Below are 27,569 nucleotides of genomic sequence, written 5' to 3'. Positions count from 1 at the left end.
TCAAATAAGGTGTCGTTGTTAGAAACATTAAAGCCTCAGCCAATCATGTTTGCTCTGTAAAGCGGCCACAGCACCTTTCTGCGACGTGTCAGTCGGGTCTTTGGTCACATCCAGATTAACCGCTGCTCCGCCAGCACAGGAGTAGAGTCCAGAGTCGCTGAGCTGAACGTCTCTTAAAGTCACGAGTCTCCTTACCTGCAGCGACGTTAGAGCCCAGAGCAGCGGCTGCTAACAGGCAGCAGCACACGTCCAGCTTCATCCTGACTGCAGTCATCAGCTCACATGAGCACTCTGTGGGCTCACAGCATGTTTCTCATCAGCTCAGCGTGCTCGTCGCTCAGTGCTGATAAATGTCAGAAACACTTACACGTGACACGTGTCTGCTGCGCCACTGTCTGTTTGGATGATTATAAACAGATGAAGTCCTGAGGTCACAATTCTGAATCTTACAGCTACAAACCTCCACGCTGTCACCTCCACGCTGTCACCTCCACGCTGTCACCTCCACGGCGTGGAGGATGTAACATGGAACACAGGCGAGGAACATTAACTAAACCTAAAGACTAAGAAACAAGTAAGGGAGCTGGAAGAGACGAGAGCAGCAGAAGCCCTGAATCAGAGTAACATAGCTTCTGTGTTTGTCCAGGTTCATTCATGTGTTATTAACAGACCGATGACGGTGACACAGGAAGGAAGCTGAGCAGCTGATGCTTTCAACAGCTGAAGCTGTGAAGCTCAGCGGACACGTCTGCACACAAACACGAGTCAAACACAAAGTCAACACAAATCTACTGTTTTCCAAGTTCACTTGATCTAAATGTGAATATTATCAGTGTTTTAGATGTGACTGCAGCAGACGTGTGACATGTTTCGTCATTAATACCAAAACGGTTTAAATCAAAGCTTTTATTCACGTGTTCATGAAATGAATCAACTGCACTCAGAAACTTTCTCAGGCCAACATTTCTTATCTTACAAGCTTTTGTCTTTATAATCATGTCTGTAAAGGATTTTTATCACTTTGACCTTCAGATCAATCTACTGACTGGAGGAAAGGTCAGAGGTCAAACACACACACTACAGCACACTGTAAGAATCAAAGCTTTTAGCTTTTTGTCAATTTTCCACCGATGAATCATGAACCTCGAACACGGACGGAGGACAGATTTCAGGCTCCACCCCCCACCGCAGCCACCCTGAGCTGGATGAGTGGGTGGGTGTGACCATGAGCTCTGCACCTCAGCACAGTTGGGTCAGAATTTATTTAAGCTTTTCAGCGTGAGTGTTTAAAGACAGACACACTAACAAAAGCCTCCTGGGTCGATTTCATCAGCTGCAGTTTCACAATAATTCAGAATAATCTCGACATATGCATGTTACATGTTCCCATGAACATCTGTGCTGTGCAGACTGTTCCTGACAGCAGGACATTCAGGTGAAGCTACACCGGTCCGGCCTGCTTCTGGATGCTTTGGGTTTCTCCAGTAAGACATACGTGTTGTTGACGGGCTGTGAAGAACCTGTGGATCATAAACATCATCAGTCTGAGTGGGTTGTGTGTAACAAACACAGCTGTGCAGGTTTGGCGTGTTCACCATGAGTTTGTGTAAAATGAGGTGCTGATCGTTAAACTGAGTGGCAGCTCAGGTGTTACCGGTCGTGTTTCCAGTCTGTGGCAGCTCAGCGATGGTGTCGTATGTGGCATCACTGTGGTTTGATCCTCCTGTCAACAACAAGTCTCAGTAAGAGTTTGGCAGACATCACTCTCCTGCTTTACTGTTGATGAGGTTCAGAATTTGAAAGTTATCCAAATGGACCGATTCGTATACAGCACTTTGGGGATCAAACCACCGACCTCCCAATCAGCAGAGGACCTGCTCTGCCCCCTGAGCTACAGCCAACCCAAACTTTCCAACTTCAATCGGCTTAATTACAGAATGAACTAGAAGACGACGATAGAGTAAAAATAATAATATGAAACACAGCTACGATCAGCTTTACAAGATTTCAGTGCAGTTTTCAGTTTAAAATATTATCTACATAACATGTAATGATGGAAACAACAGGAGGGGAAATAATTTAAGTGGCTGCTCCATCAGGCAGTGTGCAGGTCGTAGGCGAGCTCCTGAGAACAAACACTGGATTCATTCAGACTATCAAACTACAAGCAGCTCCGATGATGAGCCTCAGTCACAGCTGCTTCACTCTCACCATTTCTAAGATGAAGTTCTGCTCCAGCTGGTATCTCATCATAGACGTGGAGCTGTTTGTCAGTCCCTGCAGACAGATCAGAGTCAGCTCCTGCTTTAAAGTTTAAAACACGCTGCCTGTGATGACGTCAAGCTGTGATAATGAAAGTGAAGCTAAACTGGACTGTGGCTGCTTAGGAAGCTTTTGCTGTTAAACTGAGTTTAGGAAATACTGACTGCTGACCTTTCACCTCACATACTTACAGTGACCAACCTGCTCTCACCTCGAAGGTGTCAGAACACAGGCTGGTCTGTTTGCACCAGAATAAAGTCCACACGATGTAAAATCAACAGTGAGGCAGAATAAAATCATTTTAGGTTTGGAGTTAACAGTAATATTATATAAGTGCTGTATACTCATTTAAAATTAAAGATTAAAGATTCATTTGTAGAAAAGAAACTGTAACCTTTGAACTTGTGTTAGCTTTATTGTTAGCTAAGCTGCTAACAGCAGACGCTAATTTATTTTATTTTATTACTTTATTCACATCTTCACTCACCGAATGGAATCTGTGCACAGAGGTGAACACGCAGTAGTAAAACACAGCTAACTGAACTGCATTAGCTCAGGTGGCTAATGTGTTAGCATGATGTGTTAGCATGATGTGTTAGCATGACGTGTTATTATGATGTGATAGCATGATGTGTTAGCATGACGTGTTATTATGATGTGATAGCATGATGTGTTAGCATGACGTGTTATTATGATGTGATAGCATGATGTGTTAGCATGATGTGTTAGCATGACGTGTTAGCGTGATGTGTTAGCATGACGTGTTAGCATAACGTGTTAGCATGATGTGTTAGCATGATGTGTTAGCGTGATGTGTTAGCATGATGTGTTAGCATGACGTGTTAATATGATGTGTTAGCATGATGTGTTAGCATGACGTGTTAATATGATGTGTTAGCATGATGTGTTAGCATGACGTGTTAGCATGATGTGTTAGCATGATGTGTTAGCATGACATTTGAGCTGACAGACAGACCGCAGCTCACAGCCACCATCGTACTAACAGATGTTTCAAAAGAACCGAGTGAAGGAAGCTAAACTGGACCACAGCAGATATGTGAGAATGATGCGACTAACATGTCTAAACCAATGAATAAGTCATGTAAACCACAGATTCTGGTCATGTTTCTCTTTACTCACCTCGTCTGCTGGACCTGCATCTCCACATGAAGCAGGCAGCGATGAGGATGAGGATGGAGAGAAGAAAAAGAAGACCAGTTCCTATCAGGAAACTCTGCACTGGAAAAGCTGGACAAAGTCAGAGTGATGAACACGGATCATGCATCACATACATGGACACTCTGTAATATTTAATATATAAACACATCAGACCTCACTCTAAAGGTCATTTATGCTACAGGCCAGAAGAGATGAACATGTTTACATTTAAACCTGTTCAACTGCACTTGTTAGATTCTTTGATGCAATCATACCTGATGGAGCATCGGGGGGTGATGCAGGTGTTACTGATGCTGTATGAGTTGTAGCAGTAGGTGGTGTTTTGTTTTGTTGTCTTATTATCTTAAGTACAGAAAAAAGAAAATATAGATACATAAAAAATAACAGCTTAAAAATCAACAATTGAACTTTAAATATACGAGTTGGTTAAAAACAAACTCCACATAAAAAAAACACAAAATCTAAAAGTAAAAAACTGAACTGAAGAATTTCACATAACATCTTGTGATTTGTGAACAATGATTGGATGCTGTCTGACTGATGCTGATTAATGTCACGCGGTGAAGCTGACATGTTTTAACTTTGTGTTTTTAAGCATTTGTGCATGAGTTGCTGTGTTTTATCGTTTTTAATCTTTAATAATGTACAGTGTTTTATTTGTATTTATTCGTAAGATTCATTGCATGCTTTTATTGTGTATATTGTTGACAGTGTTCCCGGAAGACTTCCAGGCATGCCAGTTAAGACTGTGACCAATCAGGGCTCGCCCTTGGCCACCGTAGGCCAATAAGAGGACCTGGCGGGGCAGATGAAGGGGGCTAGAGGTAGAGCATGAGAGACTGCAGCAGCGACACTGGCGGGATAGCCGGTGGTCGGCGACTGTTGCAGGAGAGCGGCAGAAAACAGAGGAAGCTCTACAAAAACATTTCTGTGTTACTTTTGGGTTCATGTGTCTCACCTCTGTCAGATCTCTGTCCTTTGGTCACATTCAGATAAGCAGCTGGTTCTCCATCACAGTAGTACAGTCCAGAGTCAGCAGGCTCAGCTTCTCTTATACGTAATGCTGTGTCCTCCGTGGAAACAGAAATCCTTCCTTCATTTATTTCTCCAGAGTCTCGTCTCCACGTGGGAACAGCTGATCCTCCAACATCATGAGAACAGTTCAGAGTGATGCTGCTCCTCTCTGCAACACTCACTATTGTTGTTCCTGTGAAGAATTCATGACATTTATCATTAAAGTGATTCTTTCCAACGTGCTGATTGGTTTAAAGGTGGACGTCAACAGGAAAGAGGAGGACAGGGAGCACAGAGAGGGCTGCAGCCGACAGCGTTCATTGTTTTCACTGTTTCACTGCATCCATTTCTATTTATCTGTTTCCATCAAACTGGAGCTCAGGCAGCAACAACAGCACAGACAGACACGAGTCCACACAGTATATCTGCGCACTGCCCCCTGGTGGCAGCACACAGCTACTACAGGCTGTGTGAAGCTGGCCCGAGCCGCCACTTCAAACAGGAAGTCTGCGCTCTGACTCCATAACTCGGTGATGATACCGGTTATCTCTGCTGGCGTTTTAGGTTTTTGATGTCAAAGCAAAGACAGAATGACATCGTCAACATAAAGTCGGTCACTGCACAAAAACCCAAAAATGCTTCAGTGTGATCGTATCAGCTGAAGTTCAGATACACTGTGGTTTGAGTTTACAGAGAGCAGAGATAAGACTTTTATTATTATGTAGCTGCTCACTGGTTACTGCAGCATGTGAGGTTACACATGAAGAACATTACAGTTATTACTTTATAGAAACTCATCGACAGTAACAGGAAGCACATGTGACAAAACAAAGCTGCAACTAAAGTTAAAAACACGTCTGAAATGCAGCTTTTCATTCTCACTGAATTCGTTTGAGTCAGTTATTGTTTTTTTATGGAAGACGCGTGATTTTTAAACAGGTCAACTGTTAAAATGTTTGATGTTACCTGATGGGATCACTGTCAGCTCCACAGCTGCTTCATGGTTACAGAAGTATCTGCCAGAGTCTGAGGGAGCAGCTCTGAGGATGATCAGAGACCCGTCAGCCTGTGAACCGTATCGTTTCTGTGGATCATTGATGTGTTTTTTAGTTCCGTCTCCATCAGCTGTAAGTATGTCAGCTCTGCTTCCTCCACTCTCTCTGCTCCACCTCACTCCACCCTCCACAGAGTGAGGACAGGGCAGAGTGAGCTGCGTCCCCTCCTTAACTCCTTCATGGGTCAAACCTGCAAAAACAAACAGTTTTCAGAATCACATAAACCTTCAGATGCTGTGGACACACGGTAACATCACACGTTTATCCTCATGTAAATAACTGGAGACTTTCTCAATGTTTTGATTTTTTAAATCAAGTTTCATAAAATTAAACTTAATCAGGAAATCAGGAAGAATAACGACGCTCTACATCATCCAATCTCAGAAGAAGCTCAAAGAGTCTCACCTGCAGCGACATTAGAGCCCAGAGTGCAGGCTAACAGGCAGCAGAAGATGTTCACCTTCATCCTCACACAGCGCGAAGTGTCTGAACAGTTCCTGTGTGATCTGAGAACAGGAACTCGGCCTCTGTGAACACGCCTGTTCTTCTTCCTGCTGCTCACTTCTTGTGGTTAATGAATACAGATGCTCCTTTTATAGTTTGGAATGTGATGTAATTTACATTCTGACAGTTTTGTGTTATTGACCTGATGCAGATATAAGATGATGTCGTCGTAGGCGGAGGTAGAAGGTTCCAGGGTGGGGGGTGGGGGGGCGTCTGATCTCCTGTCTTACTATAGAAACCAGATCAGTTACATCAGTGAGTTTTCGCCACGCAGCGAATAATCAAATAATAATCAAATAACAACGTTGGATTGTTTTAAATCATGTAGCCAGTGAGGCAGGGATCACTGACACTAATCTGATGGCTGAAGGAGGGCTGTGTGTACATACAAAGGTCAGCTTACATACTTAATAATATGACCCGCCCATGCACTAAATGACTGTGAGGGACAGCCAATAAGAAGAGAGTTGTCTTAAAGGAGAAAGAGAGTGAAGTGTGGGGTGAAAGACGGTCAGAGTGGATGATCAGAGTGATGATGTCAGAGCGTGACAGTGTGGGGAAGCAGAAGTGATGAGATGAAGAAAAACCTCAGGAACATGAGGGAGCACGGATCTTATCCACAAGAAGCTTAATGTGGCATTTTTGTAAACTCAGGAGTCATCAAAGCTCTCGTAGTCGAGCCCAACAATGAAAATGATTTTATGCTGTAAAGCTGCTTTTGAGTCTCACGTCTGAGTCCTGCGTTCGGGTCCGACCCCGACAGCCGAGCCTGACCCAGAGTTTAACACTCTCAAAGTGTTAACGTGAGAGAGCAGAGTGATGAGCTGCTGCAGGAGGAAATTCAACACAACGATTTCGCAACAGCTGTCTGTGAACTTTAGAAGAGTCAGACTGATGACACACAAGCAGAGAGTAATCAGCTGCAACCCTGTGGGTTTATCCAGGACTGCAGCAAGAAAACAACCACAGCACAGAGGTCACAGAGGTCACAGAGGTCACTGAGGTCACAGAGGTCACAGAGGTCACTGAGGTCACATGAGGTCACTGAGGTCAGCGTCCTGGTGCTGGAAACCAAACAGGTTTGTGTTTTTAAAGCTGTGTGTGTCAGAAATCAAACTGTGAGGCTGAAGGACTCAGACCAGTCACTGTTTCACATATTGATGAGTGTGGCTGCATTTCCTCCTGTGTCCCACTGCACTTCCTGCTTTATTTTGAAGGGCCGTCTCCTGCTCAGCGTGATGCTGCTTTGTCAGCTGCTGCCTGTGTCTCGTGATTCTGCACCACCTCATCATTCGGAGCAGCAGCAGCGGTGACACTGGCCTCTGAGGGATGATAGGGATGACACACAGTCTGCATGAGGAGGCTGGTGGGGTCGAAATCTTCTGCTGCTTTGGTCAGACTCATAGTTTGGGTTAAAATCCACCCAACCTCTCTAACTTTGTCTCCAAACAGCTTAACCTGAGGCGACTCTCTCATGTACTCTTTTAATCCAGCACGTCAGACTCCCTAAAAATCTGAGCATCGGCCTCCTGTCGCTGTGTCAGTGCCACTGTCTCCCCATCATCACACCATCACAGCTGGGCTCTCCTGTGCAGTTGCTTTGGATGGTTGGCCTGGGTATTCAAACTCACGTCTTCTTAGCATAGCTTCAACAACAGCTGTCGTTCTTCATCAGTTTATCCCTCCTCGCTCTAGATCACATTAAATAATCAGGTTAAACAGCCCTCTCTCTCTGACACCTCCACACCTGCACAGGTATGTCACGTGGACCGGCTGCCTCCTCCTCTTCATGGCTGCCCTCACTTCCTCCTTACTCCTCTGAACTTCCTGGTCCATAATCCTTCCTCGTCTCTCAGATACAATCTCTTTTCTCAGTGTCACATGAAGGTGACTGTCAGCCTTTGTCTTTGCTGTAGCTACCACCTAGCTATCAACCTTCACTCACCTCCTCTTCTTCAAAGTCATCCTCTGTTCCCTGCACCTGGATGTCAGAGCTCTGCTCCAATCACCACTCGCTATGATCCTGTCTGACCCCCTCCTGACCTCCACAACACTGTTCACCTGCTCCACCTTCACGGTTTCCCCTACTCCATTTCTATCTGCACCATGGAAGAACAGCTAGCATCCACCTCCAGCGTCAGCCTTGCTTCCCGTCCACACATCACACATCTACCTTCCTCCATAATATCAGCAGCTTTATCAGCTATCATTGGTATCATAATGTCATGTACACTGAAGTGGACTCACAGTCAGGGGAATCACAGTCAGCCTTTATTTACAGTGACTTCACTAAAAACATGCGTCATACAAATGTGGAAATAGAAGCTGTGCTCCAGGGAGCAGCAGACATGCAGCATCAACGCTCAGGCAGGACCATCCAGGCAGACCATCCAGTCAGGACCATCCCAGGCAGGACCATCCCAGTCAGGACCATCCAGGCAGGAGGGAAATCCTGGGAAGCTCTGCACAGAGGGAGGAGAAACAACATTAGAGTAAAGAGACGAGCACACACTCATCAGAGCCAACGACGTCTTCCCCGGATCGTCACGCTGACAGCAGCTGCTACCTGGAGGAGCGCTGCTGACGAGCTCACAGGTGCTGCTTCAGCGTTTTAATTTTACACAACAATAAAACACCAAAAGAAAAAAATGAAGATTTTCCATAGAATAAATATCTTTAGCGTTTCACTCTGTCAGCACAGGCAGAATACACTGGGCTTTGAAATGGTGCAAAAGGATATAAAATGAGGTCATTTTCTATATTTATGACAGAGCAGAAGCAGCAAAGGGTGTGTGTGGTGTAGGTGGGTCGTCACTCAGTCACACTGATGACTGACATGATACCAACCTGGCTTCAAGCATCTAAAATATAAAACATGTTTAGATTGATCTTCTTTATAATTCCAGATATCCTGCTTCGTGTATCTGATGTCTTCAGTTTGTGTCCACAATGTACAGAGCAGCAAAAACAAAGACACAGCATGAAAGGATGAGTGTGTCCAAACTTTCCTTTTTTCTTGGCTCCACATGAAGCTCTCTTTGCTTTGCAGTCGATGAGAGGAGTTTATGAAAACACAAACATAAATACTGAGACGTTGTTGCATTTGGTACATTTTCAAAGATATTCACAGATTTAAACTGTCAGTGATTCATAAGCAAAAGTGAGACGAGTGCGTAAGGATCATATAAATGACTTCACAGTTCAGTGGTTTTCTCTTGGTTGCAGCACTCAGACTCATCAATAACTGCTCGTGTTGTTTGTCCTGAATTTGATTTGCTCAAAGACTGAAACAGCTTTTAAACAAGAGAGATTATTAGCAGGGAGAAAGAGAGAGCAGGTTTCTCCTGTTTCGGCTTCCTGTTAAATCCAGGATTCAAAATCCTGCTCCTCACATACAAGGTCTTAAATAATCAGGCCCCATCTTATCTTAATGACCTTGTAGTACCATATCACCCTATTAGAGCACTTCGCTCTCGCTCTGCAGGCCTACTTGTTGTTCCTAGAGTATTTAAAAGTAGAATGGGAGGCAGAGCCTTCAGTTTTCAGGCCCCTCTGCTGTGGAACCAGCTTCCAGTTTGGATTCAGGAGACAGACACTATCTCTACTTTCAAGATTAGGCTTCAAACTTTCCTTTTTGCTAAAGCATATAGTTAGGGCTGGACCAGGTGACCCTGGATCCTCCCTTAGTTATGCTGCAATAGACGTAGGCTGCCGGGGATTCCCATGATGCACTGGGTGTTTCTTCTTCACTCACTATGTGTTAAAGAATATATAAAAAAATAAAATCCATTTTTTCCTTGTGATCTTATATTTTGTTCAATTTAATCTTTTACTATTTATAAACCCTCCAGCGTCTGTTTTCATGAACAGCAGCATCAAACCAATAACTCCACATTTACCTGCAGGTCTGTCAGCATGTTGATGCAGGCGCTGCTCCTGAGAAAGAACACCGAATTAATTATTACGATTAACTATCAGCAGGAATAATTTAACCAGTTTATTTGTTCCTGGAATCTGTTACTCAGACTGTAAGTGTAACAGAAGCAGAGATGAAAGTTTAGATGAGCTCAGCTGCTTCACTCTCACCATTTCTAAGATGAAGTTCTGCTCCAGCTGGTGTCTCATCACAGGCGTGGAGCTGTTCGTCAGTCCCTGCAGACAGATCAGAGTCAGCTCGTCCTTAAAGACAGTGAAACATGCTGCCTGCTGTGATGTCATGCTGGAAACAAGATTCAGAGCTGTTAGCTGAACCGTGCTAGCCCAGGTGGCTAATGTGTTAGCAGTTAGCAGACAGAGTGAAGGCAGGAAAGTAAACCAGACTTCAGCTGAACATGAAATAAAGATGTGAGACTGATCAGGACAAAGCGTCTAAACAAATACATAAGTCAGCTAAACCACAGCACCTGGTTTTACTTTACTCACCTCGTCTTTTGGACTTTTGTCTCCAAATAAAGTAAATGATGACGAGAACAAGGCTGCAGACGAAGACCACTAGGGCTCGGATCCCCAAGTCAAACAGGTGACGGTTGGCTGGAAAAGCAAAAGAATAATTATCCGATACAATTATTAAACAAACATGATCGACTCTACATACTATTTATTAATATCATAAACACTGCTCCAAAAACTTAATTAACACTTCAGAGTCTAGCATCAGGCCAGATGTTGATGCACAGCTAGGCAGCAGCTGTACGTAGAGGAGCAACAATGAGACGACCTCCAACACAGGAGCAGTTTTACAGCTGAAAGTCTCAGACATCGTTTCCTCCTCTTCTTTTCTGTCTGTGTTTTCACCAGTTTGACATCCGGCTAAGGTCAGTGTCTCTACTGGTAGCACTGGGTGATACTGGACCCTCCACAGGTTGCACAGGTAGTCCAGCTTCTCCAGCTGTGGCACATTGAATACGTGCCACAGCTGGAAGCTTTGCTGTGTCTCGAGGCGTCTTTGAATTCAGCCTCTGTAGGTTTATAATGTTCATGCCCATCCAACGATGTGGCATCCTTCCATTGCTAACACGTCCTCGTTCATATCATAGATATGCAGCAATAGTTTTTCCCATTGAGATCAGACACGTTTTCAAAGTCTTCCTTTAAGTTTTCTGAACAGTGTTTTTTTAATGTAATTCAGAACAGCTGAGCTGTCTTACAGAGCATCATGCCTCAAACACACGTCGTTTATACTGTAAACAGCAGAGCTGATGTAAGTTTGACTGAGAATTATACATTTAAACCTGTGAAGCTGACTGATGTCTTTGTTGGACTCACACCTGACGGAGCAGGTGTCACTGCTGGCTGGTGAGTAACTGTTGTAGTTGTTGTTGCTGTTGTTGTTGTTTCATTATCTTGAGAATACAACAGAGAATTTAATTTCATAAACTGAAAATGAGAAAGACTGACAGAATTACACGTGTGTATTTAGCCAAATATATACCATAAATAAATAAAATGCATGTTTTCAAAAAAATACAATTTCTATAAATAAGAAACAAAAACATTTGATAATATCTTGAGATTTGGAAACGATGACTGGGTACTGGATTTGTTAAAAGTGCCGTGTTATACAGGAGCAAACGCAGTGACGTCATCGACAGCACTGCTCAAACTCGAGGGTCTAAACTAAACTCATCCTGCTCTCTGCTCTTCCTCCTCTTTGAGCTGTAAACTATGACGTGCTGGTGGCTGCAGACCCCGCAGGTTTAGCTCTTTGAACGTGGAGTTTAATGTGTTTCGGGTTCATGTGTCTCACCTCTGTCAGATCTCTGTCCTTTGGTCACATTCAGATAAGCAGCTGGTTCTCCACCACAGTAGTACAGTCCAGAGTCAGCAGGCTCAGCTTCTCTTATACGTAATGTTGTGTCCTCCGTGGAAACAGAAATCCTTCCTTCATTTATTTCTCCAGAGTCTCGTCTCCACGTGGGAACAGCTGATCCTCCAACATCATGAGAACAGTTCAGAGTGATGCTGCTCCTCTCTGCAACACTCACTATTGTTGTTCCTGTGAAGAATTCATGACATCTATCATTAAAGTGATTCTTTCCAACGTGCAGACTGTTAAACAGGAAGCTGTGCACTAAAGTTACAGCAACAAGAAGTGGTTAAGAAAATGGATGATGATGATGATGAAGGATGCTCTCTGCTGCAGTCGTTCATAGTCTGATATCGTCTGACTGAATCCAGCTGCACTCGATCAGAGACTGATGAAGGATTTATGCTCCTGGTGTCAAAGCTCTGTGGTTATGCAGAGAGGTGCATGATGGGAGTTCATGCTTCACAGACACATTCGATTTAACCTGACAAAGTGTTTAAAATATGTTTGCATGTCACCTGTAACAGAGATGGATTTTAAACTAGAAAAACAGGATGTTACCTGATGGGATCACTGTCAGCTCCACAGCTGCTTCATGGTTACAGAAGTATCTGCCAGAGTCTGAGGGAGCAGCTCTGAGGATAATCAGAGACCCGTCAGCCTGTGAACCGTATCGTTTCTGTGGATCATTGATGTGTTTTTAGTCTCCGTCTTCATCAGCTGTAAGTATGTCAGCTCTGCTTCCTCCACTCTCTCTGCTCCACCTCACTCCACCCTCCACAGAGTGAGGACAGTGCACAGTGACCGGCGTCCCCTCCTTAACTCCTTCATGGGTCAAACCTGCAAAAACAAACAGAGTTTTTCAGAATTACAGCTGAGAAATCCATAAACCGTCAGATGCTGTGGACACATGTTAACTTATCTGTGTGTGATGGGCTGTAAAAATGTCACGAAGCTGAAAACGATTATTTTTGAGTGCACAAAAACACTTAGTTACACAGATGAAGAGTAATCAATCACATCGAAGACTTTTCACAGCATATTAGTTTATTTTACTTAAGCTTGATAATTAGAATAATGCTTTGCTCACCTAAAATAAATGAAACAATAACTTTCTACTAAAGTTGTTTATGTTGTTTTCCACCTTTTCCTTAACCAGACCCTGCAGGGTTAACCTGAGTGTCCCAGTTTGTTTAACCAGGAGGATCCCAGGCCTGATTATTGTTGATGTATTACAAATATTCTGGTTTTATTGTTATTTCCTTCATTCTGAGTAAATAAATATCCATGTAATATAGTTCAAAGTTAGCGTCGTGTTCATACATGTTAAAAATGCCTGTAAATCAAATGAGCTCAGTGACAATTACTGTTTGTTTGAATCAATTTATTAATAACATAAAACCTTTAAACTGATGCAACACATAACAATGTCACAAATATATTCAACTAAATAAATTTCTCAGTACGTAACTCATTTTGGAACTAATCTTTCTAGAGGTGAAAACAGTCGGTCCATCCTCTCCCTGCTCTCCTCTCCTCAGCCTCTCTTTGCTGCCTCATGTCCTCTCTGATCAGGTCCAGCAGCTCATCATCTCTTCTCCTCTTCCTCCCTGTTGTGGGTGGCTGACACGCTTCGTCATCGCTGTCGTTTAAGTCACCCACTGCTGTGCTTGGCCCTGGAGTGTCCTCAGGCAGAGAGGACACTAGGACAGAGGCCTAATGGAAGGCATCTGTCCTGTCAGGGGTGATCAAGGAAACACATGGGAGGACAGCAGGAACCAATCAGACACAGCGAGACAGGGCAAGCAAAAGTGAACACAATGCACATGAGACAAGCACTATCAAAATAAAACAGGAAGTAGCTCTGTGTGGTTTTTGTTCAGGGGAACCACGGAAACAGAACGGACGGAGCAGAAAAAGGAGAAACACAGAGAGGAAATGGATGAAGGTGAGGAAGAGAGAGAGGCAAACAACCATGGAGACAAGACTGACTTCCACAGGAAGCACAGAGGGAAGTGAACGACCTGATCAGCAAACTCAAAAGCACCAGAGGACTAAACTAGGAAGCACAGATCTCATAAATCTCTCTAAGAAAACAGCAACGATTCAGAAGTAAACAAACACAAAACACTGGGCCAACGAGCCAGAACCACCACCTGCTGATCGCCAATCAGGAAACACTGATTTCCTGATTGGAGGTTGAACTGTCGTATGAAGCACTCAGTCTTTTCTAACGTTTTATAGTCCGAACAAAATGACTTCGTTCATCTGTAAAATAACTGAGGGATAATTTTACGACAGATTTACTGTCAGTGAGATAAAAACTGTGACGCGTCGCACACTTTGAGCTGCGTTCACACCTTTATCCAAGCACACAGTCTCACACTGAACTTCACAGCTTTTATTATCTGAGTCTCATATGTAAACTATAAATATGTAAATGTGAATAGAGTGAAAGAGTCTCACCTGCAGCGAGATTAGAGCCCAGAGTGCAGGCCAACAGGCAGCAGAAGATGTTCACCTTCATCCTCACACAGCGCGAAGTGTCTGAACAGTTCCTGTGTGATCTGAGAGCAGGACCTGAACACGCCTGTTCTTCCTCCTGCTGCTCGTAACCACACAGCTTTACAACCACAAACCTCTGCAGACAGATCAACAAGCGTAAGGACTGACGACTCACAGAGGAGGCAAAGTGGTATCAGCTGGAAACTTGTGGTTTTAACCTAGAGCTGCAGGAAGAACAAATACACACGGAAACCAAAGGATATTAATAATATGACAAGAAGCCATTTACACGTCACAACACGGAGTCCACTGAGTTCAGTGGAAGTGAGTATTTTTAAAGCTGTGTGTCAGAAACCACACTGATCAGTCACTCATTCAGATATTGATGAAGAAGCACTAGAAGCTAAAATCCTCTTCATCAGTTCTTCACCGAGAGCACCAGATCCATGAGGCTGGGCTCCATCACACCAGGTGAGACCCCAGGTGCAGGCTGTGTAAAGATGCCACATAACAGCAGGCTGAAGGGTGTGTCCCTTTACTGTGTCTGCTGTAACTGAGTGGATGTCTGTTGTTGTGACGCAGTGTGAAGATGAGTTCCAAGACTCAGGACTGCTGTGGTGGGGCACCTGCTCACCCCCTCCCTCAGAACAACACATCACTCACGTAGGCATCTCGATGGAGGGTTGTGGGCGGCGTAGGTCACAGTCGGTAGGGCCATTCACGTAGCCGTGCTGGCTGTAATGCGGCGAGCCTGGCCCTCTTTTTAATTACACTTTACTCATGATCTGGTTTTATGAGGCTTACAGTGCTGGTGCTGAAGAACAGAGCAGAGTGTAAAGATGTCTGAACTTTAGGAGCAGGGATCCACCTGCCTCAGGCGAGCGTCTGGAGGAGCCTAACCTCAAAGATGAAGATCTGCATAGTTACATATATCCAAATCCCTCTGAAAAACAAACACTTATGATTTAACCAACAACGCTTTTATTTATTTAATCCAGGTAAAAAGTCTCATTGACATCTCTGCTCTCAGAGGCCGGGTCTCTGTTGGCATTCTCATTAGAATTACTTTGAGTAAACGTCCCAAACATGTAATCACCAATAATGGTTCATAGAAACATTCATTTGATGTCATTTAACATGATTAAAAAAGTCGCTCTGATGATGAATTCCACTGTAGAAACAGGCTCTAAGAACAATTTAATGACATCTTATTGCCTTAATTTCCTAAATGAATGTATTTACAGTTTTACAGCACACACACATCTGTACTGTCAACATGTTAAAAACATCAGAGCAACATTTCACCTGATGACAGCGTTCAGGACTGTTTGCTTTTTTTGTATTCATGTTTTCAGATTGTGTTATGACTAACAGTAACACACACAGCTTTTCACAATAATTCAGAATAATCTCGACATATGCATGTTACATGTTCCCATGAACATCTGTGCTGTGCAGGCTGTTCCTGACAGCAGGACATTCAGGTGAAGCTACACCGGTCCGGCCTGCTTCTGGATGCTTTGGGTTTCTCCAGTAAGACATACGTGTTGTTGACGGGCTGTGAAGAACCTGTGGATCATAAACATCATCAGTCTGAGTGGGTTGTGTGTAACAAACACAGCTGTGCAGGTTTGGCGTGTTCACCATGAGTTTGTGTAAAATGAGGTGCTGATCGTTAAACTGACCTTTTTTTATTTCCATCACTAAACGTGGCACCAATCACAGAATATGGAGAAAGAAAAACATTTAAATTTATCACCAGAACCTCTCATTTAGATGGGACTGTAAATAGTGATGGCAGCACAGGTGTTACCGGTCGTGTTTCCAGTCTGTGGCAGCTCAGCGATGGTGTCGTATGTGGGATCACTGTGGTTTGATCCTCCTGTTAAAATGTTTATCAAACAGTCTTCATCAGATCCAAGTAACAGTCCAGTTTTAAGCTGTTACACACAACAAATCAACATTTTCAGCTTTAGAAGACGTCAGATCCAAAAGTTTTATCACACAAAATAATTTTGGGTTATCCAAAAATAACTCATGTGTGGCTCTTTTAGTACCCGTCCAAATCAGAAGCAAGAATTAAAGTTACCTTTATTATTTCCAGCATGGAAAGTGGAAGCAGTCAAGGAATGTGGAAAATCTGTAAATGAAATATTTTGATTAGATGCAGCATGAAGGTGGAAGGAGATGAAGTGTCAGCAGAAGGTTTGCTTAAATCATGTGACTGTGAAGGCTCAGTGCAGCACAGGTGTTACTGGTGTCGTTTCCAGTCCGTGGCAGCTCGGCGATGGTGTCATATGTGGGATCACTGTGGTCTGATCCTCCTGTCAACAACAAGTCTCAGTAAGAGTTTGCATCGTTTTTATTTGTGTTCATATTCACAGTGTTCAGTGACATGATGAGTAAAAAGAATTTGTGTGTGGACTTAGCCAAAAAATACGTGTGAAACTCTGCACTCAAGTTTCAAGTTACAAGTACGAATTTTGACCCTGTTTTTCTTCCTTTCATCTGATTGGCCAATGTCATGTCAATCACAAATGTAACAATCCAATCAGAGAACAGATGGGTTTGGCTGTCGGAGCGGCGCTTTTTTGAACTGCAGGTCCTTCAAACTGTCACAGCTGCTTCACTCTCACCATTTCTAAGATGAAGTTCTGCTCCAGCTGGTATCTCATCATAGACGTGGAGCTGTTCGTCAGTCCCTGCAGACAGATCAGAGTCAGCTCCTGCTTTAAAGTTTAAAACACGCTGCCTGTGATGACGTCCAGCTGCGAGAGCATTATTAACAATCTTTTAGCTGTTAGACCTCCTCGATGTGTAGAGCCCCAAGAGAGCGCTCAGATCCTCTAACCAGCTGCTCTTAGGCCCCGACGAAAGACTAGAGGCGACCGAGCTTTTGCAATTGCCGCACCCAAACTCTGGAATAATCTTCCTGTCGATGTCCGCATGTCAGATTGCATTCAATCGTTTAAATCGCGCTTAAAAACTCACCTGTTCCATCGAGCTTCTGAAACAAATTAGTTTGGACTTCCAGCTGGTCTGCATCTGTGCCGTGTAACTGTAACTATAACTGCTTTTAATGGTTTTTAACTGTTTTTGTTGCCTTTGTTGTAATCTGCTTTGCTACCTCGTGTTTGATGGACACTGTCCTTTTTAAATGTGCTATAATAATAAATATTGATTGATTGATTGGTTTAGCTAATGACACTGATCTAGAATTTGATAAACCTGCTCTTATCTTAAAAGTACCAAAACACAGTGTGAATGCAGCTGTGAGCAAATGCTTTACTTTGACAGGCTGATGAACAGAAGAGGACACATGTCACACGGATGTCAGCATTTACAGCAGCACCTCTGCTCATAATTGTACGTGTGGTCTGAAAAAGCCTTTTCTGGTCCTGTAATCTATGCTGTTCCAATGGTGGATGTTCATGATATTCAGTAACCCTGTGAGCCAAAAGCCCAGGCTTCACTCTGCTCTGAAACACTCTTATTCACAGGAGGCTGACCAGTAAGAACGGCTTGTTTCACACAGAGCACGAAGTGAGCAGCTGCAGACGGGCAGTCATCCGAAACTACTCAGTCCAGGAATCCAGCAGTCTGAGGGGGCACCGCTAAACTGTGATGTGTCCTGACCTGTTATCTACAGGTCGTGACTCAAAAGTGAGGCTGAGATTAAACTTTCTAAAAATCTAATTTATGAGATTAAATAAATTGTGTGAATGGAATCAAGGCAGAGCTGAAAAGAAGCAGGAAAATAGAAAAAACAAGGAACACCAAGAAAAGAAAAGCATCAGTGAGTCACATTTTAAAGTTTTACAGAGTGTCGAGTGTTGGAGGCAGACTGCTCCAAAGTGCAGAACCACCACAGCAAAGGCCCAGTCTGCTCTGCTTCGACCAGCATCAGAGATGTGTTAGGACAGAGGTGTTACGTCAGGACAGGCAAATCTAAAAACAGACATGAATGAAAAAACAAACCAAAGCGATCTCTCCTCTCAGAGCTCCTTGGTTTGTACATCCATCCTTTGCATTACTGCCATCTTGTGGCCACAGCTGGCTACTGTCACTAAAAGCTGCACTTATTTCAGACTCGTAGCAAAGTGTGTCAGAGGGCGTCTGTCTGTCCTGCTCACACTGAATGAAGCTGCAGCTTTTCCTGTGTGCACATTTACATTGTGTTTAAACTGCTGCGACTTTAACAGTAAACTGATGGGAGAGCAGCATGAGAGGCAAGCTGCTGCTTCACTGTTCTGAGGTCAGTTACTACCTGCACCAGCTAGCATTAGCTGATTGCTGTGTGTAATGTAGGACATTAAACAGAATATAAAGTATTTAAGATGTACTTAATATTCTGGGGTAATAAAGTAGGTATTTATTTAACTGTGGCAGTACTTAGATTTTACAATTCTTCAGCCAGGAAGGAGTGCAGTATGTATCTGATTGAATTTATCTTGTTAAATAGGTGAATAGTGGAGGATGATCCTTTGTTTGCATGGGTTGGGGTGGTGGGGGCATCGCTTCTGCTTGCCTGTCTGTAAAAGTCGATCCTAAAACGTACTGGAAGCCATAACGGGGGAAATATGGTCTCGTTTACGTGTGCCTGTCAGACGTCGAGCTTCTTCTTTCTGAATAAGTTACAGAAGACAAAGCAGAGCCCGGCTGATGCCATTTGTTATTACATGAATCTCATTCCATAGCAGACCAGCTGGGATGCAGCACCCAGCGGGTGCAGACAACACTATGATGGGAAGCTGCCGTGAATGTCTTAGAAGTTGGTAACAGAGGTCAGATACAGCCTGAATCCACTGGTGGAGAGGTTCAAAGGAGCTCCTGAATAAAACCGAAGACAGTCCATCGAAGAAGGAACGAGGAACAGCTGTTAGGAAGTCACTACATAGTTTTTAAACCTCACTGATACGTCTCCTGTGACCTTTCTGATTTCTTCAAAAGAACCGAGTGAAGGAAGCTAAACTGGACCACAGCAGATATGTGAGAATGATGCGACTAACATGTCTAAACCAATGAATAAGTCATGTAAACCACAGATTCTGGTCATGTTTCTCTTTACTCACCTCGTCTGCTGGACCTGCATCTCCACATGAAGCAGGCAGCGATGAGGATGAGGATGGAGAGAAGAAGAAGACCAGTTCCTATCAGGAAACTCTGCACTGGAAAAGCTGGACAAGGTCAGAGTGATGAACACGGATCATGCATCACATACATGGACACTCTGTAATATTTAATATATAAACACATCAGACCTCACTCTAAAGGTCATTTATGCTACAGGCCAGAAGAGATGAACATGTTTACATTTAAACCTGCTCAACTGCACTCGTTAGATTCTTTGATGCAATCATACCTGATGGAGCATCGGGGGGTGATGCAGGTGTTACTGATGCTGTATGAGTTGTAGCAGTAGGTGGTGTTGTTGTTTTTGTAGTAGGTGGTGGTGGTGTGGTAGTTGTTTTTTGTTGTCTTATTATCTTAAGTACAGAAAAAAGAAAATGTAGATACATAAAAAATAACAGCTTAAAAATCAACAATTGAACTTTAAATATACGAGTTGGTTAAAAACAAACTCCACATAAAAAAACACAAAATCTAAAACTAAAAGTAAAAAACTGAACTGAAGAATTTCACATAACATCTTGTGATTTGTGAACAATGATTGGATGCTGTCTGACTGATGCTGATTAATGTCACGCGGTGAAGCTGACATGTTTTAACTTTGTGTTTTTCAGCATTTGTGCATGAGTTGCTGTGTTTTATCGTTTTTAATCTTTAATAATGTCCATCCATCCATCCATCTTCATCCGCTTTATCCGGGGCCGGGTCGCGGGGGCAGCAGCCTAAGCAAAGAGGCCCAGACCTCCCTCTCCCCAGCCACCTCCTCCAGCTTATCCGGGGGAATACCAAGGTGTTCCCAGGCCAGCCGAGAGATATAATCTCTCCAGCGTGTCCTGGGTCTGCCCCGGGGCCTCCTCCCGGTGGGACATGCCTGGAACACCTCACCCAGGAGGCGCCCAGGGGGATCCTTGTCAGATGCCCGAACCACCTCAGTTGGCTCCTTTCGATGTGGAGCAGCAGCTGCTCTACTCTGAGCCCCTCCCAGATGGCCGAACTTCTCACCCTATCTCTAAGGGAGAGGCCAGCCACCCTTCGGAGGAAGCTCATTTCTGCCGCTTGTATCCGTGATCTCGTTCTTTCGGTCTCTACCCACAGCTCGTGGCCATAGGTGAGGGTAGGGACGTAGATCGACCGGTAAATTGACAGCTTCGCTTTTACACTCAGCTCCCTCTTCACCACGACGGACCGGTGCAGCGTCTGCATTACTGCAGCTGCAGCCCCAATCCGTCTGTCGATCTCCGGCTCCCTTCTCCCATCACTCGCGAACAAGACCCCGAGATACTTGAACTCCTCCACTTGGGGCAGGAACTCATCCCCGACCCGGGGTGGGCACTTCACCCTTTTCCGGCTGAGAACCATGGCCTCAGATTTGGAGGTGCTGATCCTCATTCCCGCTGCTTCACACTCGGCTGCGAACTGTTCCAGTGCGAGCTGGAGGCCCTCACCCGATGAAGCCAACAGAACCACATCATCTGCAAAAATCAGAGATGAGATTCTGAGGCCACCAAAGCGAAAGCCCTCCGCCACTTGGCTGCGCCTAGAAATCCTGTCCATAAAAATTATGAACAGAACCGGAGACAAAGGGCAGCCCTGGCGGAGCCCATCACCCACCGGGAACGAGTCCGACTTATTGCCGGCAATGCGAACCAAGCTCTTGCAACGGTTGTATAGGGATCGAATGGCCCGTAGCAATGGGCCAGACACCCCATACTCCCGCAACACCTCCCACAGGACACCCCGAGGGACACGGTCGAATGCCTTCTCCAAGTCCACAAAACACATGTAGACTCGTTGGGCAAACTCCCATGCACCCTCAAGTATCCTGGAGAGGATAAAGAGCTGGTCCAGTGTTCCGCGACCAGGACGAAAACCGCATTGTTCCTCCTGTATCCGAGGTTCGACTAGCGGACGAACTCTCCTTTCCAGCACCCTGGCATAGACTTTCCCAGGGGGGCTGAGGAGTGTGATGCCCCTGTAGTTGGAACACACCCTCCGGTCCCCCTTCTTAAAGATGGGGACCACCACCCCGGTCTGCCAGTCCACAGGTACTGCCCCTGATCTCCACGCAACATTGCAGAGGCGTGTCAACCAGGACAGCCCTACAACGTCCAGAGCCTTCAGGAACTCGGGGCGGACCTCATCAACACCAGGGGCTCTGCCACCAAGGAGTTGTTTAACTGCCTCAGTGACCTCGCCCCCAGAAATTGGCGGGTCATTCCCCTCATCCCCAAACTCTGCTTCCTCCTCGGAAGACGTGTCAGTGGGATTAAGGAGGTCCTCGAAGTATTCCTTCCCCCGCCTGACAATTTTCTCTGTCGACGTCAGCAGCGCTCCGCCAGCACTATACACAGTTCAGGTAGAGCACCGCTTTCCCCTCCTGAGACGCCTGACGGTTTGCCAGAATCTCTTCGAGGCAGTCCGAAAGTCTTTTTCCATGGCCTCTCCGAACTCCTCCCACACCCGAGTTTTTGCTTCAGCCACTGCCCGAGCCGCATTCCGCTTGGCCTGTCGATACCTGTCGGCTGCCTCCGGAGTCCCACAGGCTAACCAAGCCCGATAGGACTCCTTCTTCAGCCTGGTGGCTCCCTTCACCTCTGGTGTCCACCATTTGGTTCGGGGATTACCACCACGGCAGGCACCAACCACCTTGCGGCCGCAGCTCAATGCAGCAGCTTCAGCAATGGAGACGCTGAACATGGTCCATTCGGACTCAATGTCCCCAGTCTCCCTCGGAATGCTGTTGAAGCTCTGCCGGAGGTGTGCGTTGAAGATCTCGCGGACTGGGGCCTCTGCTAGACGTTCCCAGCACACCCTCACTACACGTTTAGGTGCACCAGGTCTGTCCAGCGTCCTCCCCCGCCACCTGATCCAACTCACCACCAGGTGATGATCAGTTGACAGCTCAGCCCCTCTCTTTACCCGAGTGTCCAGAACATATGGTCGCAGGTCTGCTGATACGATTACAAAATCGATCATCGACCTACGGCCTAGAGCGTCCTGGTGCCACGTGCACTTATGGACACTCTTATGTTCGAACAGGGTGTTCGTTATGGCCAAACTGTGATTAGCACAGAAGTCCAATAACAAAGCACCGCTCGGGTTCAGATCAGGGAGGCCGTTCCTCCCAATCATGCCCCTCCAAGTCTCGCTGTCGTTACCCACGTGAGCATTGAAGTCTCCCAGCAGGACAACAGAGTCTCCAGGTGGAGCACCCTCCAGCACCCCCCAGGGACTCTAAGAAGGCTGGGTACTCTGAACTGCCACTCGGCGCATAAGCACAGATGACAGTCAGGACCCGTTCCCCGACCCTAAGGCGCAGGGAACAAACCCTCTCATCCACCGGGAAAAACCCCAACGTACCGGCAGCAAGCCGAGGGGATATTAGAATACCCACCCCAGCCCGCCGCCTCTCACCAGGAGCAACTCCAGACTGAGACAGAGTCCAGCCCCTCTCCAGGAGACTGGTTCCAGAGCCCAAGCCATGCGTAGAGGTGAGCCCGACTATATCTAGCCGGTACCTCTCAACCTCACGCACTAACTCAGGCTCCTTCCCCACCAGAGAGGTGACATTCCATGTCCCTATTGCCAGTCTTGGCAGCCGGGGGTCAGTCCGCCAGGGCCTCCGCTCCTGGCCGCCACCCGGCACACAATGCACCCGACCCCTATGGCGCCTCCTGCGGGTGGTGGGCCTGCGGGAGGATGGGCCCATGTCTCCTCTTCGGGCTGTGCCCGGCCGGGCCCCATGGACTAAGGCCCGGCCACCAGACGCTCGCCCTCGGGCACCCTCCCCGGGCCTGGCTCCAGGGCGGGGCCCCGGTAACCCTATCCCGGGCAGGGTAAACTGTTCCCTCGGTATCCTTTTCATAAGGGTCTTCTGAATCGCTCTTTGTCTGGTCCCTCACCCAGGGCCAATTTGCCATGGGAGACCCTACCAGGGGGCAAAAGCCCCCCAGACAACATAGCCCCTGGGATCCCTGGGACACACAAACCCCTTCACCATGATAAGGTAGCGATTCAAGGAGGAGTCTTTATAGAAAACGACAGAGAAAAGGGCATGTTGAAGGATTTCTTTTGTTTGTTTTTAAACTCTTTAATAATGTACAGTGTTTTATTCGTACAGTTTCATTGCATGCTTTTATTGTATACATGGGGCGATCGTGGCTCAAGAGTTGGGAGTTCGCCTTGTAATCGGAAGGTTGCTGGTTCGAGCCCCGGCTTGGACAGTCTCGGTCGTTGTGTCCTTGGGCAAGACACTTCACCCGTTGCCTACCGGTGGTGGTCAGAGGGCCCGGTGGCGCCAGTGTCCGGCAGCCTCGCCTCTGTCAGTGCGCCCCAGGATGGCTGTGGCTACAATGTAGCTGCCATCACCAGTGTGTGAATGTGTGTGTGACTGGATATGTAAAGCGCTTTGGGGTCCTTAGGGACTAGTAAAGCGCTATATAAATACAGGCCATTTTATATTGTTGACGTGTTCCCGGAAGACTTCCAGGCATGCCAGTTAAGACTGTGACCAATCAGGGTTCGCCCTTGGCCACCGTAGGCCAATAAGAGGACCTGGCGGGGCAGATGAAGGGGGCTAGAGGTAGAGCATGAGAGACTGCAGCAGCGACATGGCGGGATAGCCGGTGGTCGGCGACTGTTGCGGAGAGCGGCAGAAAACAGAGGAAACTCTACAAAAACATTTCTGTGTTACTTTTGGGTTCATGTGTCTCACCTCTGTCAGATCTCTGTCCTTTGGTCACATTCAGATAAGCAGCTGGTTCTCCATCACAGTAGTACAGTCCAGAGTCAGCAGGCTCAGCTTGTCTTATACGTAATGTTGTGTCCTCCGTGGAAACAGAAATCCTTCCTTCATTTATTTCTCCAGAGTCTCGTCTCCACGTGGGAACAGCTGATCCTCCAACATCATGAGAACAGTTCAGAGTGATGCTGCTCCTCTCTGCAACACTCACTATTGTTGTTCCTGTGAAGAATTCATGACATTTATCATTAAAGTGATTCTTTCCAACGTGCTGATTGGTTTAAAGGTGGACGTCAACAGGAAAGAGGAGGACAGGGAGCACAGAGAGGGCTGCAGCCGACAGCGTTCATTGTTTTCACTGTTTCACTGCATCCATTTCTATTTATCTGTTTCCATCAAACTGGAGCTCAGGCAGCAACAACAGCACAGACAGACACGAGTCCACACAGTATATCTGCGCACTGCCCCCTGGTGGCAGCACACAGCTACTACAGGCTGTGTGAAGCTGGCCCGAGCCGCCACTTCAAACAGGAAGTCTGCGCTCTGACTCCATAACTCGGTGATGATACCGGTTATCTCTGCTGGCGTTTTAGGTTTTTGATGTCAAAGCAAAGACAGAATGACATCGTCAACATAAAGTCGGTCACTGCACAAAAACCCAAAAATGCTTCAGTGTGATCGTATCAGCTGAAGTTCAGATACACTGGTTTGAGTTTACAGAGAGCAGAGATAAGACTTTTATTATTATGTAGCTGCTCACTGGTTACTGCAGCATGTGAGGTTACACATGAAGAACATTACAGTTATTACTTTATAGAAACTCATCGACAGTAACAGGAAGCACATGTGACAAAACAAAGCTGCAACTAAAGTTAAAAACACGTCTGAAATGCAGCTTTTCATTCTCACTGAATTCGTTTGAGTCAGTTATTATTTTTTTATGGAAGACGCGTGATTTTTAAACAGGTCAACTGGTAAAATGTTTGATGTTACCTGATGGGATCACTGTCAGCTCCACAGCTGCTTCATGGTTACAGAAGTATCTGCCAGAGTCTGAGGGAGCAGCTCTGAGGATGTACAGAGACCCGTCAGCCTGTGAATCGTATCGTTTCTGTGGATCATTGATGTGTTTTGTAGTTTTGTCTCCATCAGCTGTAAGTATGTCAGCTCTGCTTCCTCCACTCTCTCTGCTCCACCTCACTCCACCCTTCACAGAGTGAGGACAGCGCAGAGTGACCTGCGTCCCCTCCTTAACGCCTTCATGGGTCAAACCTGCAAAAACAGTTTTCAGAATCACATAAACCTTCAGATGCTGTGGACACACGGGAACATCACAAGTCTAGACTGACATTAACTGGCGTGTTCCTTAATGCTTTGATCCCAAAGTTTCTTGAAGTTAAACTTTGTTACATGATCAGTGAAGGAAGAATTTCAAAGCTGCCAATCATCCAAGATTCATATACAGAACTAAAAATCACCAACCAGGCCGATATCTGACAGAGTAACAGCACAAGCATGATTTCTGTCCACTGTGGTCAGACTGTCTGTAATAATGAAGCTTCTTTGAAGGATGTGAGGGTGGAAATGGAGCGGCACCGACATGTCACTCAGCTGTTTTAGGACTGATGTTTCATGATCGCAGCTTCAATCAGGAAACACTAATTTCCTGATTGGAGGTTGAACTGTCGTATGAAGCACTCAGTCTTTTCTAACGTTTTATAGTCCGAACAAAATGGCTTCGTTCATCTTTAAAATAACTGAGGGATAATTTTACGACAAATGTACAGTCAGTGAGATAAAAACTGTGACGCGTCGCACACTTTGAGCTGCGTTCACACCTTTATCCAAGCACACAGTCTCACACTGAACTTCACAGCTTTTATTATCTGAGTCTCATATGTAAACTATAAATATGTAAATGTGAATAGAGTGAAAGAGTCTCACCTGCAGCGACATTAGAGCCCAGAGTGCAGGCCAACAGGCAGCAGAAGATGTTCACCTTCATCCTCACACAGCGCGAAGTGTCTGAACAGTTCCTGTGTGATCTGAGAGCAGGAACTGAACACGCCTGTTCTTCCTCCTGCTGCTCGTAACCACACAGCTTTACAACCACAACCACAAACTTGTTTGTGGGTAAGAGGTAACAGATGCTCCTTTTATAGTCTATGAACATGTTTCAATGTTAACATTTAAATGGGGATATTTTTATGTTGTCGTTGACTGGAAACAGATACTCGTTAAAACCAGCGCCTTAAATCATTATGGACCCAAATCACAGACTGTATATAAAAGATGGGGAAGTTTGAAGAAGCCCTTGTGGTTTCAAACTCTTTAAAACCGCATTATTTATATCAGCCACCAGGGGGCGACTCATGTGAAGCGTATGGGGAGCCCAGTAAACGCTTTACACATAACTTTAGTGTTTCTATGAATAACTTTTAATCCAATTCAGTTTATATGGAACCAATTCAGAACAACTGTTTCAGCAGGCTTCGTAAAAGAAAGACGCAGAGAAAACTTCAAGCATCAGATTCAAGTCTGTTTCATTTGTGATGAAGCAGCTACGCTCCATCATGTGACTGACAAGCATTTAGTCAACGTGACTGCAGCGTAGCTTGATTGCACCTATCACAGTAGAAGCAGCCATGTCCATCATTCATATACAGTCTATGTGACTCTGGACACAAGCTAGAGGAAACTGTAAATGCACCAGAGCCCTGCAGACTGGTGCAGGTTTCAACTAGCACCTGCACACACACACACACACACACACACACACACACACACACACACACACACGAACACACACACACACACACACACGAACACACACACACACACACACACACACAGCAGGAACATTAATATGCAAGAATGTGTGTCAGAAGTCACACTGACGAGTCACTGACTCAGACACTGATGAGGAAGCACTGGAGGTTGAGCTCCTCTTCATAGCTGAGTTCTTCACGGCGAGCACACTGACTCACATGTTTGCTTCCACTTCCTGCTGACGATGGACCTGATAACTACTCTTTCTTCAGCATGAGCAGCAGCTCATCAGAAACTCTGTATCTAGACTCCACAGTCCTGATGTCCTGCTTCTTTAATGTTTGAACGCGATATGACTTTGCGTTTATAGCGCCTCCATTTCCTCCCGTGCCCCACCGTACTTCCTGTTTTATTTTGTTATTTTCCTGCAGTGCATTCTCATCTTCATGCTGCTTTGTCAGATGCATGTCACAATTATGCTAATTGTTTGGTGCTCGTGGATCAGCAGCCGCTGTGAGATAACTGCTTCAGTTTATAGACACACTGTGTAAAGCCTGGCACGCATGCCTGTGCACGCCCACAGTGGGTAGCTGTGGGTGAACGC

The 27,569-nt window shown here is 45.6% G+C and overlaps 1 protein-coding gene across 6 annotated transcripts; it reads right to left on the bottom strand.

Annotated features, from left to right (window-relative positions):
• Window positions 1-891: 891 nt before the first annotated feature.
• On the bottom strand, window positions 892-26,581 carry LOC120718233 (contactin-3-like). Of its 6 annotated transcripts, none has more exons than XM_040006669.1 (9): window positions 26,141-26,578; window positions 25,190-25,468; window positions 24,170-24,418; window positions 19,398-19,502; window positions 16,962-17,027; window positions 16,572-16,649; window positions 16,415-16,465; window positions 1,655-1,723; window positions 892-1,520 (listed from the first exon to the last, which is right to left on the bottom strand). In XM_040006669.1, the coding sequence occupies exons 1-9, from the start codon at window positions 26,367-26,369 to the stop codon at window positions 1,432-1,434; spliced, it is 1,215 nt and encodes a 404-aa protein (XP_039862603.1). In that variant the 5' UTR covers window positions 26,370-26,578; the 3' UTR covers window positions 892-1,431. The 6 variants fall into 6 exon arrangements, 3 of the variants coding, with proteins under 3 accessions (XP_039862603.1, XP_039862604.1, XP_039862605.1); XM_040006670.1 differs by having other exon boundaries at window positions 16,581-16,649; XM_040006671.1 differs by lacking the exons at window positions 16,415-16,465; window positions 16,572-16,649; window positions 16,962-17,027; ... (2 more) ...; window positions 25,190-25,468; window positions 26,141-26,578 and adding exons at window positions 2,212-2,277; window positions 3,403-3,510; window positions 4,400-4,648; window positions 5,422-5,700; window positions 5,916-6,389.
• Between the last annotated feature and the right edge of the window lie 988 nt (window positions 26,582-27,569).

The sequence above is a fragment of the Simochromis diagramma genome, unplaced genomic scaffold (genome assembly GCF_900408965.1).
Source record: "Simochromis diagramma unplaced genomic scaffold, fSimDia1.1 OVJJ01000030.1, whole genome shotgun sequence".
Classification (NCBI taxonomy): domain Eukaryota; kingdom Metazoa; phylum Chordata; class Actinopteri; order Cichliformes; family Cichlidae; genus Simochromis; species Simochromis diagramma.
This window is presented reverse-complemented; position numbering and strand designations above follow the sequence as displayed.

Coding starts and splice junctions, on each gene's coding strand:
- LOC120718233 (XM_040006669.1), bottom strand. CDS start 26,369: ATGTTCATAGACTATAAAAGGAGCATCTGTTACCTCTTACCCACAAAC. Junction 25,469..26,140: donor GGGCTCTAATGTCGCTGCAG/GTGAGACTCTTT, acceptor CTGTTTTTGCAG/GTTTGACCCATGAAGGCGTT. Junction 24,419..25,189: donor GCTGACAGTGATCCCATCAG/GTAACATCAAAC, acceptor AATTCTTCACAG/GAACAACAATAGTGAGTGTT.